The sequence below is a fragment of the Panulirus ornatus genome, chromosome 44, assembly GCF_036320965.1.
Source record: "Panulirus ornatus isolate Po-2019 chromosome 44, ASM3632096v1, whole genome shotgun sequence".
Classification (NCBI taxonomy): Eukaryota; Metazoa; Arthropoda; class Malacostraca; order Decapoda; family Palinuridae; genus Panulirus; species Panulirus ornatus.
This window is the reverse complement of record NC_092267.1, coordinates 4,039,291-4,060,396: the sequence shown is the minus strand read 5'-3', so window position 1 is coordinate 4,060,396 and position 21,106 is coordinate 4,039,291. Positions and strand designations below refer to the sequence as shown.

The following is a 21,106-nucleotide window of genomic DNA, read 5'->3' as shown; positions in this document are numbered from 1 at the left end:
GTTCCATCCACTGCCAAATCCACTCCCAGATATCTAAAACACTTCACTTCCTCCAGTTTTTCTCCATTCAAACTTACCTCCCAATTGACTAGTCTCTCAACCCTACTGTACCTAATAACCTTGCTCTTATTCACATTCACTCTCAGCTTTCTTCTTTCACACACTTTACCAAACTCAGTCACCAGCTTCTGCAGTTTCTCACACGAATCAGCCACCAGCGCTGTATCATCAGCGAACAACAACTCACTCACTTCCCAAGCTCTTTCATCCACAACAGACTGCATACTTGCCCCTCTTTCCAAAACTCTTGCATTCACCTCCCAAACAACCCCATCCATAAACAAATTAAACAACCATGGAAACAAATACATGTACATCAACAAATATGAATATCTCATACTAAAATAAACTTACTTTGGAAGGCTTGACAAACCATTCACTCCACCTACATCCCACTCCTCCACCACCTTCCTCAGTCCCTCATCACCAGCGTTAGCGTTGTCTGTAAGAATGATTAAATATTGTGTGATTTACCCGTGAACTGACAACAGATGCTGAATCAAAGAGTCTAATTTACATCATGTGTGTGTGTGGTATATTGATGATAAGCTGTTTCAGGTACAGTCCATGCATGAAAATTAAATTAAGGAAGCTTTTAATCAGGAACATAACCCACTTATAACATGGGTTTTAGTTACTCATATGACATTCCAGTGTAGTGACATTACTAGAACTGTTTCTCTGCCATTCTGCAAGGACCACTGTAATCACAAATTTCAGGAGTTGGCAGATGAGAATGTATAAATGCAAATATGCCATTTGATGGTAGAGTAGAAGGGGTAATTATGGAGAAGAAAGGGTTAAGGATACCTTTAGGAGAGAACTTGAAAGGATAATAGAGAAGGGGTAATTATGGAGAAGAAAGGGTTAAGGATACCTTTAGGAGAGAACTTGAAAGGATAATAGAGGACATAGATCCACGAGAAAAATCATATGGGATGGATTATATACACAGTGGTGTATGAGGTGATAAATAGGTATGGGATCATGGATGCTGATAAAAATTATGAGGAAGTATATGGATTGTGTACATCAGCAAGTTGAATATTGCAAGTACTTACATTGAATATAAAAGTATCACACATGTTTGGTGTTCAGACAGAGAAGACAGGGTTGACAAGAGCATGATTGATTTTTTTTAGGTAGGAACGAATATTGAAGATAGTGTGACTGATATGTAGTCAAAGAGAAGGTTAGTGGAGGGTTTGTCAGACAATTTGATCATACTATGTAGCTTAGAGTTTTATTGTAAAATGGCATAGGGTAAGAGGTAATGGCCCTTGAAATGCTCCTGTCATCATCAGAAGATCCTTTGAGAACTGCTTCTGTTGTCACAATAAGTCTGCTGTATTTAGATATACATGAGACTTATCATACCATTAATATCCTTCAGCAGGACTTTCTCACAATTATCATTAGCATCAAAGATCCTATACCTACTTATCACCCCATACATCATTATAAGTGCACACACCTGGAGGATGTGTGAACATAGTGACACCATGAAAAATATATATATATATTATTGGATGAACCAAGTTATTAGGAGGAAAACTTACACAAATTATTTTGTGAAGGAAAGTGAAAAAAAATAACTCGAGAAATGTGATTGAGTGGCTAAAAGAGTGGTTTTAGCTGGATTACATAAGGAATGAAGGAGGTTTGCACTAGAAGCATTCCCACTAACCTCGCACCTCCAATATCCTCCCCATACATGTTAACCACTTGATGTTCTCACACCAATTTGCAGTGTGGAAAGTGTAGTATTTCTAAATATATTCATAGTGTTCACTACTAGTGTTGTGTCTGTTTGACAAAAATATGATTTAAATGATGTGAACAAAATGAGTAGTTTTCTTTATAAAAAATGAAATTCACTTGCTGTCCAATCTCTCATTGTATTGTTAGTGCAAAGATGTGGTAACTCAAAATATATTCATGTTATATACAACTAATGCTGTGCCTGTGTATGAAATAAAAGTACAATGAGAAAACAAGCTCAGTAAAATGAAATCTAGTTTCCATGTCTTGTTCATTTATTGGGAGCAGTATACATATCACTGACATCTCTTTGTGTGTTAACCTGACACTGGACCAGAACAAAATAAAGGCAGTGATACAACTCTCTGTATATTTTTTTCTCACTTCTGCATTTAAATCTATCATTGTCAAGTAAGGGCAGGCTGTCAGGCAAATGCTGATGACAATAGTAATCAAGGGTGCACAAAATATATAAATGTGCATGACCAGCACAATTCCATGCTACAGAGCACATGGGAGGTGGTAAACAATCACCATTCCTACAAAACACTGGATGGCAAGTACAGTAATTGCTGTGGTGCACCCACACCCAATTTGAAATTTTATGTATCCTTTTTTTATTGCCGATATTGTAAGGCTGCCAACTGAAACGGAAAAACACATATTAGTTTGAACATTTCATTGTCTCACTTTATGGATAATACGGCTATTTTATTTTATCTGTTTTATTATACTTTGTCGCTGTCTCCTGCGCCAGTGGGGTAGCACAAGGAAAGAGACGAAAGAATGGTCCAACCCACCCACACACACATGTATATACATACACGCCCACATACGCACATATACATACCTATACATTTCTACGTATACATACATATACATACACAGAGATATACATATATACACATGTACATATTCGTACTTGCTGCCCTCATTCATTCTCGTTGCCACCCCACCACACATGAAATGGCACCCCCCTACCCCCATGCGTGCCCGAGGCAGTGCTGGGAAAAAACAACAAAGGTCGCATTCGTTAACACTCAGTGTCTAGCTGTCATGTGTAATGCACCGAAACCACAGATCCCTTTCCACATCTAGGCCCCACAAGACTTTCCATGGTTTACCTCAGACGCTTCACATGCCCTGGTTCAATCCATTGACAGCACGTCAACCCCGGTATACCACATCGTTCCAATTCACTCTATTCCTTGCACGTCTTTCACCCTCCCGCATGTTCAGGCCCCAATCGCTCAAAATCTTTTTCACTCCATCGTTCCACCTCCAATTTGGTCTTCCACTTCTCATTCCTTCCAACACTACTATTATTGTATATTTGTTTTTGATATTTTCAAATAATATTTCCAACCATTCCTACTTTACTCCCAGTACCTAAGCCTCCATCCTTTCTTATTTCAGTCCCAGTGATTGCTGCAATTTTGATGACAGATTTTCCTGAGGAAGCCCACTAATTTGAGATAAATGCTGTATAATGCACTTTGGTGTTTGCTCTGTGGCTGTTTTGGTCTCTTAGAAAATCACTTTAAGTTCTGAAATATTTCATCATTGCAGAGAACTGTCATTTGATTGGGTCAAGTTGTTACTTCCACCTGTTACTCGTGTGAAGAAACTGGCTTTTATAATCATATGAATGATTAAAATGGTCATAACTGGATTGGAGATGTGACAGGGTGCCTGTGTTAATCAGAGATTGTCCCTTGTAGATAGTGGTTCTGAATTTAAACTTCTTATTTGGCAACCACTTAGTTTATTCCTTTCTTATAAGAATCTGTGATTAACCAGTTTGGGCCTACCTGGCCAACTTAGATTTGGCACCTTAGTCTCTACTCAGAAGAAAAGGTTAAAGCTGATTTTCTGTTTTTTAAATGTTATTATTACATTTTAGGTTGATGTGTCAGTTTTTGGAAAAGCTGTCCTGAGAGGTATGGGTTGGAAAAAATCAGAAGGTATCGGCGGAAAAAGTAAAAGGTATGTATCTCATCCTTATTTCACTTACACATCCTTTTATTTATCCAAGTATTTCTTTCATAAGTTCATCAGAGCAAGCACCACACTGTTCCTGCTCAATTTGATCCTCTGTCCATGCCATCAGACTCTCATTCACCACTCTCCCACACAGCTTAACAAGTACCCTGAAGAACAAACCTCTGTAATAAGGACATTCACCTTTGTACTCCTTGCCTTCATTCAGTGGTAGTATATAGGCATTCTGCCAGTCCTCAGGCACCTCACCATGGTCTGTACAAACACTGAAAATCTTTTATAATCAGTCTCCAGAAATGCAAACCCTAACACATCCACTCTGTCACTTCATTTTATTGAATGCTTTCTCCACATCTTCCCGTTTCACTGGAACACTTGCCATGAGTGTCACTTCACATACCTCAATGTCCAACACATTCCACGATGGCCACTATCATTAAACATTCAAGAATCTTTGAAAATATTCAGTTCATCTGTTCATCACCTTATCTCTGGCTGTTGAAACTTTCTCAAGTGCCCCTTCATTGATGCTCCCATTTGTTATCATGTTTTCTTTGTGTATTAACCTCCTTCCAAAATGTTTTCTTATTCTCCTCGAAGTTTGTCGATATTCACTAATCCTCTTATTTTCCTGCTTTTTCAGCTCCTGCATTTTCCTCCTGTTGCTTTCTCTTATATGTTTCCCACTCCCTTGCACTCCTTCCATGAAAGTATTTATTTATTCATTTATCATACTTGATCGCCGTCTCCTGCGTCAGCAAGGTAGCACCAGGGAACAGACGAAGAATGGCCCAACCACTCATGTACTCATATATATATATATATATATATATATATATATATATATATATATATATATATATATATATATATATTATTTTTTTTTTATTATACTTTGTCGCTGTCTCCCGCGTTTGCGAGGTAGCGCAAGGAAACAGACGAAAGAAATGGCCCAACCCCCCCCCATACACATGTATATACATACGTCCACACACGCAAATATACATACCTACACAGCTTTCCATGGTTTACCCCAGACGCTTCACATGCCCTGCTTCAATCCACTGACATATATATATATATATATGTATATATATATATTGACCAAGAGGATATATGTGTCGGAGGTGGAGGGAACGAGGAGAAGAGGGAGACCAAATTGGAGGTGGAAAGATGGAGTGAAAAAGATTTTGTGTGATCGGGGCCTGAACATGCAGGAGGGTGAAAGGAGGGCAAGGAATAGAGTGAATTGGAACGATGTGGTATACCGGGGTTGACGTGCTGTCACTGGATTGAATCGGGGCATGTGGGGCGTCTGGGGTGAACCATGGAAAGCTGTGTAGGTATGTATATTTTTGCGTGTGTGGACGTATGTATATACATGTGTATGGGAGTGGGTTGGGCCATTTCTTTCGTCTGTTTCCTTGCGCTACCTCGCAAACGCGGGAGACAGCGACAAAGCAAAAAAATATATATATATATATATATATATTTATTCCCTGGGGATAGAGGAGAAAGAATACTTCCCACGTATTCCCTGCGTGTCGTAGAAGGCGACTAAAAGGGAAGGGAGCGGGGGGCTGGAAATCCTCCCCTCTCGTTTTTTTTTTTTTTTTTTTTTTTTTTTTTTTTTTTTTTTTAATTTTCCAAAAGAAGGAACAGAGAAGAGGGCCAGGTGAGGATATTCCCTCAAAGGCCCAGTCCTCTGCTCTTAACGCTACCTCGCTATCGCGGGAAATGGCGAATAGTATGAAAAAAAAAAAAAAAGAATATATATATATATATATATATATATATATATATATATATATATATATATATATATATTATATTTTTTTATTATACTTTGTCGCTGTCTCCCGCGTTTGCTAGGTAGCGCAAGGAAACAGACGAAAGAAATGGCCCAACCCCCCCCCCCCCATACACATGTATATACATACGTCCACACACGCAAATATACATACCTACACAGCTTTCCATGGTTTACCCCAGACGCTTCACATGCCTTGATTCAATCCACTGACAGCACTTCAACCCCGGTATACCACATCGATTCAATTCACTCTATTCCTTGCCCTCCTTTCACCCTCCTGCATGTTCAGGCCCCAACCACACAAAATCTTTTTCACTCCATCTTTCCACCTCCAATTTGGTCTCCCACTTCTCGTTCCCTCCACCTCCGACACATATATCCTCTTGGTCAATCTTTCCTCACTCATTCTCTCCATGTGCCCAAACCATTTCAAAACACCCTCTTCTGCTCTCTCAACCACGCTCTTTTTATCTTTTTATTTCCACACATCTCTCTTACCCTTACGTTACTTACTCGATCAAACCACCTCACACCACACATTGTCCTCAAACATCTCATTTCCAGCACATCCATCCTCCTGTGCACAACTCTATCCATAGCCCACGCCTCGCAACCATACAACATTGTTGGAACCACTATTCCTTCAAACATACCCATTTTTGCTTTCCGAGATAATGTTCTTGACTTCCACACATTCTTCAAGGCTCCCAGGATTTTCGCCCCCTCCCCCACCCTATGATCCACTTCCGCTTCCATGGTTCCATCCGCTGCCAGATCCACTCCCAGATATCTAAAACACTTTACTTCCTCCAGTTTTGCTCCATTCAAACTTACCTCCCAATTGACTTGACCCTCAACCCTACTGTACCTAATAACCTTGTTCTTATTCACATTTACTCTTAACTTTCTTCTTTCACACACTTTACCAAACTCAGTCACCAGCTTCTGCAGTTTCTCACATGTATCAGCCACCAGTGCTGTATCATCAGCGAACAACAACTGACTCACTTCCCAAGCTCTCTCATCCCCAACAGACTTCATACTTGCCCCTCTTTCCAAAACTCTTGCATTCACCTCCCTAACAACCCCATCCATAAACAAATTAAACAACCATGGAGACATCACACACCCCTGCTGCAAACCTACATTCACTGAGAACCAATCACTTTCCTCTCTTCCTACACGTGGAAGGTATTAAGAATATATGGTGTGGGAGGCAAGTTGTTAGAAGCTGTGAAAAGTTTTTATCAAGGATATATATATATATATATATATATATTTTTATTATTTTGCTTTGTTGCTGTCTCCCGCGTTTGCGAGGTAGTGCAAGGAAACAGACGAAAGAAATGGCCCAACCCACCCCCATACACAATGTATACACACACACGTCCACACATGCAAATATACATACCTATACATCTCAATGTACACATATATATACATACACAGACACATACATATATACCCATGCACACAATTCACACTGTCTGCCCCCATTCACTCCCATCGCCACCTCGCCACACATGGAATACCATCCCCCTCCCCCCTCATGTGTGCGAGGTAGCACTAGGAAAAGACAACAAAGGCTCCATTCGTTCACACTCAGTCTCTAGCTGCCACGCAAATCACAGCTCCGTTTCCACATCCAGGGCCCACACAACTTTCCATGGTTTACCCCAGACGCTTCACATGCCCTGATTCAATCCACTGACAGCACGTCAACCCCGGTATACCTCATCGATCCAATTCACTCTATTTCTTGCCCTCCTTTCACCCTCCTGCATGTTCAGGACCCGATCACACAAAATCTTTTTCACTCCATCTTTCCACCTCCAATTTGGTCTCCCACTTCTCCTCGTTCCCTCCACCTCCGACACATATATCCTCTTGGTCAATCTTTCCTCACTCATTCTCTCCATGTGCCCCAACCATTTCAAAACACCCTCTTCTGCTCTCTCAACCACGCTCTTTTTATTTCCACACATCTCTCTTACCCTTACATTACTTACTCAATCAAACCACCTCAAACCACACATTGTCCTCAAACATCTCATTTCCAGCACATCCACCCTCCTGCGCACAACTCTATCCATAGCCCACGCCTCGCAACCATACAACATTGTTGGAACCACTATTCCTTCAAACATACCCATTTTTGCTTTCCGAGACAATGTTCTCGACTTCCACACATTCTTCAAGGCTCCCAGGATTTTCGCCCCCTCCCCCACCCTATGATTCACTTCCGCTTCCATGGTTTCATCCGCTGCCAGATCCACTCCCAGATATCTAAAACACTTTACTTCCTTCAGTTTTTCTCCATTCAAACTTACCTCCCAATTGACTTGACCCTCAACCCTACTGTACCTAATAACCTTGCTTTTATTCACATTTACTCTTAACTTTCTTCCTTCACACGCTTTACCAAACTCAGTCACCAGCTTCTGCAGTTTCTCACATGAATCAGCCACCAGCGCTGTATCATCAGCGAACAACAACTGACTCACTTCCCAAGCTCTCTCATCCACAACCCACAACAGACTTCATACTTGTCCCTCTTTCCAAAACTCTTGCATTCACCTCCCTAACAACCCCATCCATAAACAAATTAAACAACCATGGAGACATCACACACCCCTGCCGCAAACCTACATTCACTGAGAACCAATCACTTTCCTCTCTTCCTACACATACACATGCCTTACATCCTCGATAAAAACTTTTCACTGCTTCTAACAACTTGCCTCCCACACCATATATTCTTAATACCTTCCACAGAGCATCTCTATCATCTCTATCATATGCCTTCTTCAGATCCATAAATGCTACATACAAATCCATTTGCTTTTGCAAGTATTTCTCACATACATTCTTCAAAGCAAACACCTGATCCACACATCCTCTACCACTTCTGAAACCACACTGCTCTTCCCCTATCTGATGCTCTGTACATGCCTTCACCCTCTCAATCAATACCCTCCCATATAATTTACCAGGAATACTCAACAAACTTATACCTCTGTAATTTGAGCACTCACTCTTATCCCCTTTGCCTTTGTACAATGGCACTATGCACGCATTCCGCTAATCCTCAGGCACCTCACCATACCTTACCAACCAGTCAACAATACAGTCACCCCCATAAATACCCATACATGTACATATGCATACACATACACCTACATATATACTTTATTCATTTATTTATTATACTTTGTCGCTGACTCCCGCATTAACGAGGTAGCACAAGGAAACAGACGAAAGAATGGCCCAATCCACCCGCATACACATGTATACACATACACGTCCACACACGCACATATATATATACCTATACATCTCAACATCTAGATATATATATACACACACAGTCATATACATACATACACATGTACATAATTCATACTGTCTGTCCTTATTCATTCCCGTCGCCACCCCGCCACACATGAAATGACAACCCCCTCCCCCTGCATGTGCGTGAGGTAGCACTAGGAAAAGACAACAAAGGCCACATTCCTTCACACTCAGTCTCTAGCTGTCATGTATAATGCACCAAAACCACAGCTCCCTTTCCACATTCAGGCCCCACAGATCTTTCCATGTTTTACCCCAGATGCTTCACATGCCCTGGTTCAATCCATTGACAGCATGTTGACCCCGGTATACCACATCGTTCGAATTCACTCTATTCCTTGCACGCCTTTCACCCTCCTGCATGTTGTTCAGGCCCTGATCACTCAAAATCTTTTTCACTCCATCTTTCCACCTCCAGTTTGGTCTCCCACTTCTCCTCATTCCCTCTACCTGTGACACATGTATCCTCTTTGTCAATCTTTTCTTGCTCATTCTCTCCATGTGACCAAATCATTTCAAAACACCCTCTTCTGCTCTCTCAACCACACTTTTTATTACCACACATCTCTCTTACCCTTTCATAACTTACTTGATCAAACCATCTCACACCACATATTTTTCTCAAACATCTCATTTCCAACACATCCACCCTCCTCCGCACAACTCTATCTATAACCCACACCTCGCAACCATATAACATTGTTGGAACCACTATTCCTTCAGACATACCCATTTTTGCTTTCCGAGATAATGTTCTTGCCTTCCACACATTTTTCAACGCTCCCAGAACTTTCGCCCCCTCCCCCACCCTATGACTCACCTCCACTTCCATGGTTCCATCCCATGCCAAATCCACTCCCAGATATCTAAAACTCTTCACTTCATCTAGTTTTTCTCCATTCAAACGTGTACCTCCCAGTTGACTTGTCTCTCAACCCTACTGTGCCTGATAACCTTGCTCTTATTCACATTTACTCTCAGATTTCTTCTTTCACACTTTACCAAATTCAGTCACCAGTTTCTGCAGTTTCTCACCCAAATCAGCCACCAGTGCTGTATCATCAGCAAACAACAACTGACTCACTTCCCAAGCTCTCTCATCCATAACAGACTGCATACTTGCCCCTCTCTCCAAAACTCTTGTATTCACCTCCCTAACAACCCCATCCATAAACAAATTAAGCAACCATGGAGACATCACTCACCCCTGTCGCAAACAGACATTCACCGAGAACCAATCACTTTCCTCTCTTCCTACTCGTACACATGCCTTACATCCTCGATAAAAACTTTTCATTGCCTTCAACAGCTTGCCTCCCACACCATATATTCTTAATACCTTCCACAGAGCATCTCTATCAACTCTATCATGTGCCTTCTCCAGATCCATATATGCTACATACATTCTTCAAAGCAAACACCTGATCCACACATCCTCTAGCACTTCTGAAACCACAGTGCTCTTTCCCAATCTGATGCTTTGCACATGCCCTCACCCTCTCAGTCAGTACCCTCCATATAATTTCCCAGGAATACTCAACAAACTTATACTTCTGTAATATGAGCACCCACCTTTATCCCCTTTGCCTTGGTACAATGGCATTATACAATCATTCTGCCAATCCTCAGGCACCTCACCATGAGTCATACTTACATTGAATAACCTTACCAACCAGTCAACAACACAGTCACCTCCTTTTTTTTAATAAATTCCACTGCAGTACCATCCAAACCTGCTGTCTTGCCAGCTTTCATCTTCCATAAAGCTTTTACTACCTCTTCTCTGTTTACCAAATCATTCTCCCTAACCCTTTCACTTTGCACACCACCTCGACCAAAACACCCTATATCTGCCACTCTATCATCAAACACATTCAACAAACCTTCAAAATACTCACTCCATCTCCTTCTCACATCACCACTACTAGTTATCACCTCCCCATTAGCTCCCTCACTGATGTTCCCATTTGTTCCCTTGTCTTACGCACTTTATTTACCTCCTTCCAAAAATTTAATGATGCTCTCTCACTCCAACTCTCATTTGCCTCTTGACCTCCTGCCTCTTTCTTTTATACATCTCCCACTCATTTGCATTACTTCCCTGCAAAAATCAACCAAATGCCTCTCTCTCCTCTTTCACTAATAATCTTACTTCTTCATCTTACCACTCACTACCCTTTCTAATATGCCCACCTCCCACACTTCTCATGCCACAAGCATCATTTGTGCAAGCCATCACTGCTTCCCTAAATACATCCCATTCCTCCCCCACTCCCCTTACATCCTTTGTTCTCACCTTTTTCCACTCTGAACTCAGTCTCTCCTGGTACTTCCTCACACAAGTCTCCTTCCCAAGCTCACTTACTCTCACCACTCTCTTTACCCCAACATTCTCTCTTCTTTTCTGAAAACCTCTACAAATCTTCACCTTCGCCTCTACAAGATAATGATCAGACATCCCTCCAGTTGCACCTCTCAGCACATTAACATCCAAAAGTCTCTCTTTCATGCACCTATCAATTAAAACATAATCCAATAATGCTCTCTGGCCATCTCTCCTACTTACATACGTATACTTATTTATATCTCTCTTTTTAAACCAGGTATTCCCAATCACCTGTCCTTTTTCAGCGCACAAATCTACAAGCTCTTCACCATTTCCATTTACAACACTGAACACCCCATGTACACCAATTTTTCCCTCAACATACATATTCACCTTTGCATTCAAATCACCCATCACTATAACTTGGTCTCGTGCATCAAAACTACTAACACACTCTCTCAGCTGCTCCCAAAACACTTGCCTCTCATGATCTTTCTTCTCATGCCCAGGTGCATATGCACCTACATATATACACATGCACATATTCATACTTGCTTGCCTTTATCCATTCCTGGCACTACCCCGTGCCAAGAAAAGAGACACAAAGGGCCACACTCATTCACACAGTCTCTAGCTGTCATGTGTGATGCACCAAAACTACAGCCCCCTATTCACATCCTGGCCCCACAGACCTTTCCATGTTTTACCCCAGACGTTTCACATGCCGATTCATTCCACTGATTCCATTATATCACATCATTTAATTCACATCCAGGCCCCGCAAACCTTTCCATGGTTTAACCCAGACATTCACATGCCCTGGTTCAGTCCATTGACATCACATCGATCCCAGTATGCCACATCGTTCCAATTCATTCTATTCTTTGCACGCCTTTCACCCTCCTGCATGTTCAGGCCCCAACCACTCAAAATCTTTTTCACTCCATCCTTCCACCTCCTTGCTTCTCCTTGTTCTCTCCACCCCTGATGCACATACATATACACATACTCATATATACACACGCACATATTCATACTTGCTCGCCTTCATTCATTTGTGGTGCCACCCTGCCCCACAGGAGACAGCATTGCAACCCCCTATGTCAGTTAGGTAGTGCCAGGAAACAGATGAAGAAAGGCCACATCCATCGACACTCGGTCTCTAGCTGCCAAATGTAAACCACTGCTCCCTAGCCACATCCATTTCCTTTGTTAGTGAGGTAGCATTAGGAGTAGATGAGTTAAGGCTGCATTTACTCTCATCCATTCTTTAGTTGTTATGTGTAATGAATTGAAACCACTGCTCCCTGTCCACAACCAGGCCCAGCAGACCTTTCCACAGCTTACCCTGGATGCTTCACATGCCCTAATTCAGACCATTGACAACATGTTGACTTCATTTTATCTTGTCATTCCAATTTACTCTGTGCCTTGTGTGCCTTTCACTCTCATGTTCAGGCCCTGATTGTGCTAAATAATTTTTCACTCCATCCTTCCATCTCGAATTTGGTCTCTCCGTTCTCCTTGTTCCCTCCACCTCTGACACATTTTTGTCAACCTTTTCTCACTCATTCTTCCCATATGTCTAAACCAGTTCAGCACTCCCTTTTAAGCTCCAGCAACCACACACTTTTTAGTATCACACCTCTCTCTTACCCTTTCATTACTCGCTTGGTCAAACTACCTCACTTCACATATTGTCCTCTGACATTTCATTAGCGACACATCCACCCTCCTCTACACAGCCTCATCTATAACCCATGCCTCATCCCCATATAATATTGTTGGGACTGCTCCACCTTCAAACATACCCATTTTTGCCCTCCCAAATAATATTCTCTTTTTCCACACATACTTCCGGACTCCCACAACCTTTGCACCTTTACCCACCCTGTGACTCTCTTCTGCTTCCATCATTCCATTTGTTGCTATATTCACTCCCAAATATCTAAAACACTCAGCTTCCAAGTACTCCATTCAAACTCACACCTCAGCTAACCTGTCCCTCTACCCTGCAAAATCTAATAGCCTTGCTTTTATTCATATTAACTTTCATCTTCTCTTTTCACACACACTTCCAAACTCAAGTCAACAATTTTTGTACCCAAATCATGTGCTGTATCTGTACTTTAAGTTATATGTATATTCCTAATTTCTAATTAGTTGGTTATATTTTGTTGGAGTTTTATCTTGTTTACTTTTTTGGTAATAGGCATCAGCTGGGACTCATAATACTACCGCCTAGCTTGAAGTCTTCTTTCTAATTAGTTGCATGGTTATGAAACGTTTGAACTGTATTTGATTTGCTTGTCTGGTAATAGGTACAATACACCACAGGATTCATAACACTCAAGCAAAACTTCAACTCTTGGGATCTGTCACGCTAACATCTCTTATTGGAAATGCTACATTGTAGTTCAGTTTTATCATTAAAAGTCATAGTTGAAAACAGTATTTTGTCTTCTTTTGTTTCAGAGTGGTGGAAATCATAGATCCATCATCAAAATCTTTTGGTCTGGCTGGCAAAAACCGCGAAACTCGAAGTGGCACTAGTGATGGCAAGGATGGCTCACAAGAAGAACTAATCCTTGTTAAAGGGGCCTATGTTTATATACATAGTGGTCGACATCGTGGAACATATGGTGTGGTAAGGTCTCATGTTATAAGAAACACATCCACTGTCCTTCATACGACTCTATCTATAGCCCATATAATATTGTTGAGACCACTGATCTTTCAAACATACTATTATTGTGTTCTGAGATAATGTTCTCTCTTTCCATACATTCATCATTACTATCAGAACTTTCGCCACTTTCCCAACCCTGTGACTCACTTCTGCTTCCATGGTTCCATTTGCTGCCAAATCCACTTCCAGATATTTAAAACATTTCACTTCCTCCAATTTTTCTCCATTCAAATTTACATCCCACATAACTTGTCCCGCAACTCTGCAGAACCCTAATTAGTTTGCTCTTATTCACATTTACTCTCAACATTCTCCTTTCACACATTTTTCCAAACTCAGTCCCCAACTGCAGTTTCACTCAGATCAGCCACCAGTGCTGTATCATTAGTAAACAGCAGCTGACTCACTTCCCAGGCCCTCTCATCCCCAATAGACTTTATACTTGCCCCTCTCTCCCAAACTCTTGCATTTACCTCCCTAACCCCCATCCATAAACAAATTAAACAACCATGGTGACATCACACACCCCTGCTGCAGACTGACCTTCACAGGCAATCTATCACTCTCCTGTCTTCCTGCTCGTACCCATGCCTTACACCCTTGATAAAAAGTTCTCTGCTTCCAGCAGCATACCTCCCACTCCATATATTCTTAAGACCTTCCACAAAGCATCTCTATCATCCCTATCATATACCCTCTCCAGATCCATAAATACCACTTACAAATCCATCTGTTTTTTAAGTGTTTTCACATACATTCTTCATAGTAAACACCCGATCCACACATCCTCTACCACATCTGAAGTCACACTGCTCCTTCCCAATGTGATGTTCTGTACATGCCTTCACCCTCTTATACAATTTTCCAGGAATAATCGACAAACTTATGCCCCTGTAGTTTGAACACTCATCTTTATCCCCTTTGCCTTTGTACAATGGCACTATACATGCTTTCTGTCAATCCTGAGGCACTTAACCATGATCCATACTTACATTGAATATGCTTACCAACCAGTCACCCCCTTTCTTAACTGCAATACCATCCATTCCCACCACCTTGCTGGATTTCATCTTCCACAAGGCTTTCACCAACTCTTCTCTCTGTTTCCCATGTTAGCGAGGTATTGCCTAGAACAAAGAAAGGCAACATTCACTCACATTCATTCTCTAGCTATCATGTATAATGCGCTGAAACCACAGCTCTCTATCCACAACCAGGCCCCAAAGACATTTCTATGGTTTAAACAGGCTGCTTCAAATGTCCCTGTTCATTCCATTGACAGTACATCGACCCATGTATATCACATCATTCCATTTTACCCATCTTTTTCACTCCATCCTTTCATCATTAATTTAGTCTCCCTGTTTCCTCCACTTCTGATGCATGTCCTCTTTGTAAGCCTTTCCTCACTTATTCTTTCCACAGGTCCAAACTATTTCAACACACCCTCTTCAGTTCTCTCAACCACACTCTTTTTGTTACCATACCTCTCTCTCTTACCCTTTTATTGCTCACCCAGTCAAACCACTTCACACCTCATATAGTCCTCAAACATTTCATTTCCAACATATCTAACCTCTGCCATACAGCTTATGCCTCACATCCACAAAATATTGTTGAAAATACCATACCAGATAACAATCTCTCTTTCTACACATTCTTCAATGCTCCAAGAATCTTCTCCCCTTCACCCACCTTAAGGCCAGGCCTTAATTTGAATATAGAGAGAATTATGAAATGGAAAAAGAAAAGACCAGGGAAAGTATTTATGTATTTTTAAGAAAGTGAAAGACCTGTCTTTTGAAATGTGCCAGGTCATAGTTTCTGGGAAAGACATGTGAAGGTAGAGAGTACCAAAGCTTCATTGTGTTGGGAAAGAAGCAGGTATCAGAACAGCCCACCCTCGAGTATTACCAAGTATTGCATGGTCTAGCTAGTGGTGGGGCACACAATCAGCCAGCTTTCAGGAGCAAAAACCAAAGTAGTATCTATAGGAGAGGAAAGTGAACCAACATTGTGACATAGGGCATAGGGTCAAGTTTGGAAGTTAGCCTGGGGCAGTTTATAAGTCAGACCGCTTTCCACTCAACTCCGTCAAGTAAGGATACAGAGCTAATACCACCCCTAATGTGAAAGCAGTACTCCATACAAGGACGAATCAATCCCATGTATAAACGGAACAACCGCTCAGAAGAGAAGTAGTTTCAACATCTCAACAGGACACCCAGTTTCCTAAAGGCAGACATAGCTATTCCTGTAATGTGGGGTTTCTAAGAGAGTGGATGTTAAAATAATACCAAGTATGTACATTGAGTCAAGAGGTGGAATTACAGAACTGTCAAAGGAGAGACAAGAGTTGCGAGGAGTTTTCAATAGAGATTCAAGTATAAATGAGTCTTGGAGGTATTAAACTTAACAAGATTTTGTGTACCCCACTCAGATATTCTGTCCAAGTCTGAGTTTTCTGTGGAAGCTGTGTCAAGACAAGATGCAGATCGAGTTAGAGAAAAGGGAGTAGAATTGAAGGATGTGGATGAATGCATTGAGTTGTCAGCATATGAGTGCATTGGATTATTTGTGGAAAGGAGGAAATTGTTGAAAAAAGAGAAAAAGTGTAGGCCACAGGAGAGAACCTTGTGGGACACAACTGATGATGGAGAAAAGGGGGGAGGCTGATCCATCAACAACCAGAGAGATAGATCGGCGAGAGAGGAAACTAGATACGGAAGGGCAAAGTGAGGGAGGGAAATCAAAAGAGGGAAGCTTAGAGAAGAAATGCTGATGCCACACCCTGTCAAAGCCTTAGATATGTCAAGGGCAACTATATATGACTCCCAAAATCTCTCAGGGATGATGACCATACGTTAGTGAGATAGGACTGAATATCACCAATGGATCTCACCTTCTGGAAGCCATACTGGTGATCAGAGTATGGGAGTTGGGGAGGGATTCAAAGAACTTGGAACTTTCCATTTGCTGCCATCTTCACTGCAAGGTATCTAAAACACTTTACTTCCTGCAAATTTTCTCCATTCAAACACACACCTCAACTACTGGACTCTCTGCTCTACTAAATCTAATACTTTGCTTTTATTCTCATTTACTCACAACTTTCTCCTTTCACTTATTCTTTCAAACTCAGTCACCAGCTTCTGCATTTTCTCACAGTGGATTCACTTTCCATGCTCTCTCATCCCTTATAGACTGTATACTCGCCTCTCTCTCTAAGACTCACATTTACCTCCCCCACCACCTCATCCTTAAAATAACTGAACAGCAGTGGTGACATCACACACTAATGCTGCAGGCCAGCCTTCACTTGGAATCATTCATTTTCCTCTCTTCCTACTTATACACATGCTTTACAGCTTTGATAAAAACTCTGCTTATAGCAGCTTTTCTCCCACACCACGTATTCTGAAGACCTTCCGCAAGGCATCTCCATCAACACTATCATATCCTTTCTTCAGACCCATAAATGCCTCATACACCTCCATTTGTTTCTCCAAGTATTTCTCACACACATTCTTTAAACACCTGATCCACATATCCTCTACCACTTCTAAAACCACACTGTTCCTTCCCAATCTGCCTTCACCCTCTCAGTCATTACTCTCCTATACAAGACACCAGGTACACTCGACAAACTTTTACGTCTGTAGTTTGAACACTCACTTTTATCTCCCTTATCTTTATGTCATGGCACTATACATATATTCTACCAATCTTCAGGCACCTCACCATGACCCATACATTCATTGAAAATTTTAATGAACCAATCAACAACACAGTCAACCCCCTTTCTTAATACCATCCACTCCAGCTGAATTTCATTTTCTGCAAGACTTTTACCTCCTCCTCTTTCTTCACCAAACCACTCTTCCTCACTGTCTCACTTGACATACCAACCCGACCAAAATACCCTACATCTTCTACTCCATCAACAAACACATTTAACAATCCTTCAAAATACTCACTCCATCTCTCCTCTCTTTATCACTACCTGTTATCACTTCCCCTTTTGCCCCCTTCACCGATGTTCCCATTTGTTCTTTTGTCTTTCACACCTTATTTACCTCCTTCCGAAACATCTTTTTAGCTCTCAAGTTCAATGATACTCTCTCACCCCAACTCTCTATGCCCTCTTTTTCGACCCCTGCACCTTCCTCTTTATCTCCTGCCACTTTCTCTATTAAATCTCACAGTCATTTGTACTTCCCTGTGAGTATCCCACAAATGTCTCTCTTTTCTTTTTCACTAGCAACTGTATTTCTTCATCCACCACCCACTACCCTTTATAATCTGCCCACCTACCACCATTCGCATGCCACATGCCATCACTGCTTCCCTAAATACCTCCTACCCCTCACCTGTTCCCCTCACTTCATTTGCTCTCAACCTTTGCCATTCTACATTCAATCTCTGTTGGCATTTCTTCTCACAAGTTTCCTCTTCTAGCTCACTCACTCCCATTACTCTCTTCTCTCCAATATTGTTTCCTCTTTTTCAAAAACCTTTACAAATCTTCACCCTCACCTCCATAAGGTAGTGATCAGACATCCCACCAGCTGCCCCTCTCAGCACATTTACACCCACAGTCTCTTACGTGCTTATTAGTCAAAGCAAGTTTATTCATTTCAGTATGTGATAGTTTTTTTTTTTTTTTTTTTTTTTTTTTTTTTTTATACTTTGTCGCTGTCTCCCGCGTTTGCGAGGTAGCGCAAGGAAACAGACGAAAGAAATGGCCCAACCCCCCCCATACACATGTATATACATACGTCCACACACGCAAATATACATACCTACACAGCTTTCCATGGTTTACCCCAGATGCTTCACATGCCTTGATTCAATCCACTGACAGCACGTCAGCCCCGGTATATATATATATATATATATATATATATATATATATATATATATATATATATATATATATATATATATATATATTTTTTTTTTTTTTGCCGCTGTCTCCCGCGTTTGCGAGGTAGCGCAAGGAAACAGACGAAAGAAATGGCCCAACCCACCCCCGTACACATGTATATACATACGTCCACACACACAAATATACATACCTACACAGCTTTCCATGGTTTACCCCAGACGCTTCACATGCCCTGATTCAATCCACTGACAGCACGTCAACCCCTGTATACCACATCGATCCAATTCACTCTATTCCTTGCCCTCCTTTCACCCTCCTGTATGTTCAGGCCACGATCACACAAAATCTTTGTCACTCCATCTTTCCACCTCCAATTTGGTCTCCCACTTCTCCTCGTTCCCTCCACCTCTGACACATATATCCTCTTTGTCAATCTTTCCTGACTCATTCTCTCCATGTGACCAAACCATTTCAAAACACCCTCTTCTGCTCTCTCAACAACACTCTTTTTATTACCACACATCTCTCTAACCCTATATACATATATCCCTGGGGACAGGGAAGAAAGAACACTTCCCACGCACTCCCCGCGTGTCGCAGAAGGCGACCAAATGTGATAGTTATGTTTGGTAAATAGTTAGTCATTATTTTACATATTTTAAAGCTTTCAGGTTAGTTAAATCATGCTTATATTATGAATATGAATATTTTTCTTTGATATTATCATGAATGGAAATTTTTTTTTTTTTTTTTATACTTTGTCGCTGTCTCCCGCGTTTGCGAGGTAGCGCAAGGAAACAGACGAAAGAAATGGCCCAACCCCCCCCCCCCATACACATGCACATACACATGTCCACACACGCAAATATACATACCTACACAGCTTTCCATGGTTTACCCCAGACGCTTCACATGCCTTGATTCAATCCACTGACAGCACGTCAACCCCTGTATACCACATCGCTCCAATTCACTCTATTCCTTGCCCTCCTTTCACCCTCCTGCATGTTCAGGCCCCGATCACACAAAATCTTTTTCACTCCATCTTTCCACCTCCAATTTGGTCTCCCTCTTCTCCTCGTTCCCTCCACCTCCAACACATATATCCTCTTGGTCAATCTTTCCTCACTCATTCTCTCCATGTGCCCAAACCATTTCAAAACACCCTCTTCTGCTCTCTCAACCACGCTCTTTTTATTTCCACACATCTCTCTTACCCTTACGTTACTTACTCGATCAAACCACCTCACACCACACATTGTCCTCAAACATCTCATTTCCAGCACATCCATCCTCCTGCGCACAACTCTATCCATAGCCCACGCCTCGCAACCATACAACATTGTTGGAACCACTATTCCTTCAAACATACCCATTTTTGCTTTCCGAGATAATGTTCTCGACTTCCACACATTTTTCAAGGCTCCCAAAATTTTTGCCCCCTCCCCCACCCTATGATCCACTTCCGCTTCCATGGTTCCATCCGCTGACAGATCCACTCCCAGATATCTAAAACACTTCACTTCCTCCAGTTTTTCTCCATTCAAACTCACCTCCCAATTGACTTGACCCTCAACCCTACTGTACCTAATAACCTTGCTCTTATTCACATTTACTCTTAACTTTCTTCTTCCACACACTTTACCAAACTCAGTCACCAGCTTCTGCAGTTTCTCACATGAATCAGCCACCAGCGCTGTATCATCAGCGAACAACAACTGACTCACTTCCCAAGCTCTCTCATCCCCAACAGACTTCATACTTGCCCCTCTTTCCAGGACTCTTGCATTTACCTCCCTAACAACCCCATCCATAAACAAATTAAAGAACCATGGAGACATCACACACCCCTGCCGCAAACCTACATTCACTGAGAACCAATCACTTTCCTCTCTTCCTACACGTACACATGCCTTACATCCTCGATAAAAACTTTTCACTGCTTCTAACAACTTGCCTCCCACACCATATATTCTTAATACCTTCCACAGAGCATCTCTATCAACTCTATCATATGCCTTCTCCAGATCCATAAATGCTACATACAAATCCATTTGCTTTTCTAAGTATTTCTCACATACATTCTTCAAAGCAAACACCTGATCCACACATGTAACTGAAAAAATATTTTAATATTCTATAACTAATGTAAAAGTGTTCAAGAAACACTAATTTTCTTCAAATCTTATGCTTTTGCAAAATCTGAGTGTTATTCTA

At 41.5% G+C, this 21,106-nt stretch overlaps 1 protein-coding gene across 1 annotated transcript in view; it reads left to right on the top strand.

The window, feature by feature from the left end:
- LOC139762677 (G-patch domain and KOW motifs-containing protein-like) overlaps window positions 1-21,106 on the top strand; it is a 63,638-nt gene that overhangs the window by 11,652 nt on the left and 30,880 nt on the right. The window contains exons 4-5 of the mRNA XM_071687632.1: window positions 3,725-3,807; window positions 13,788-13,959. Of these exons, the coding sequence (XP_071543733.1) occupies window positions 3,725-3,807; window positions 13,788-13,959 (255 nt within the window). The remainder of the gene's footprint in view (window positions 1-3,724; window positions 3,808-13,787; window positions 13,960-21,106) is intronic.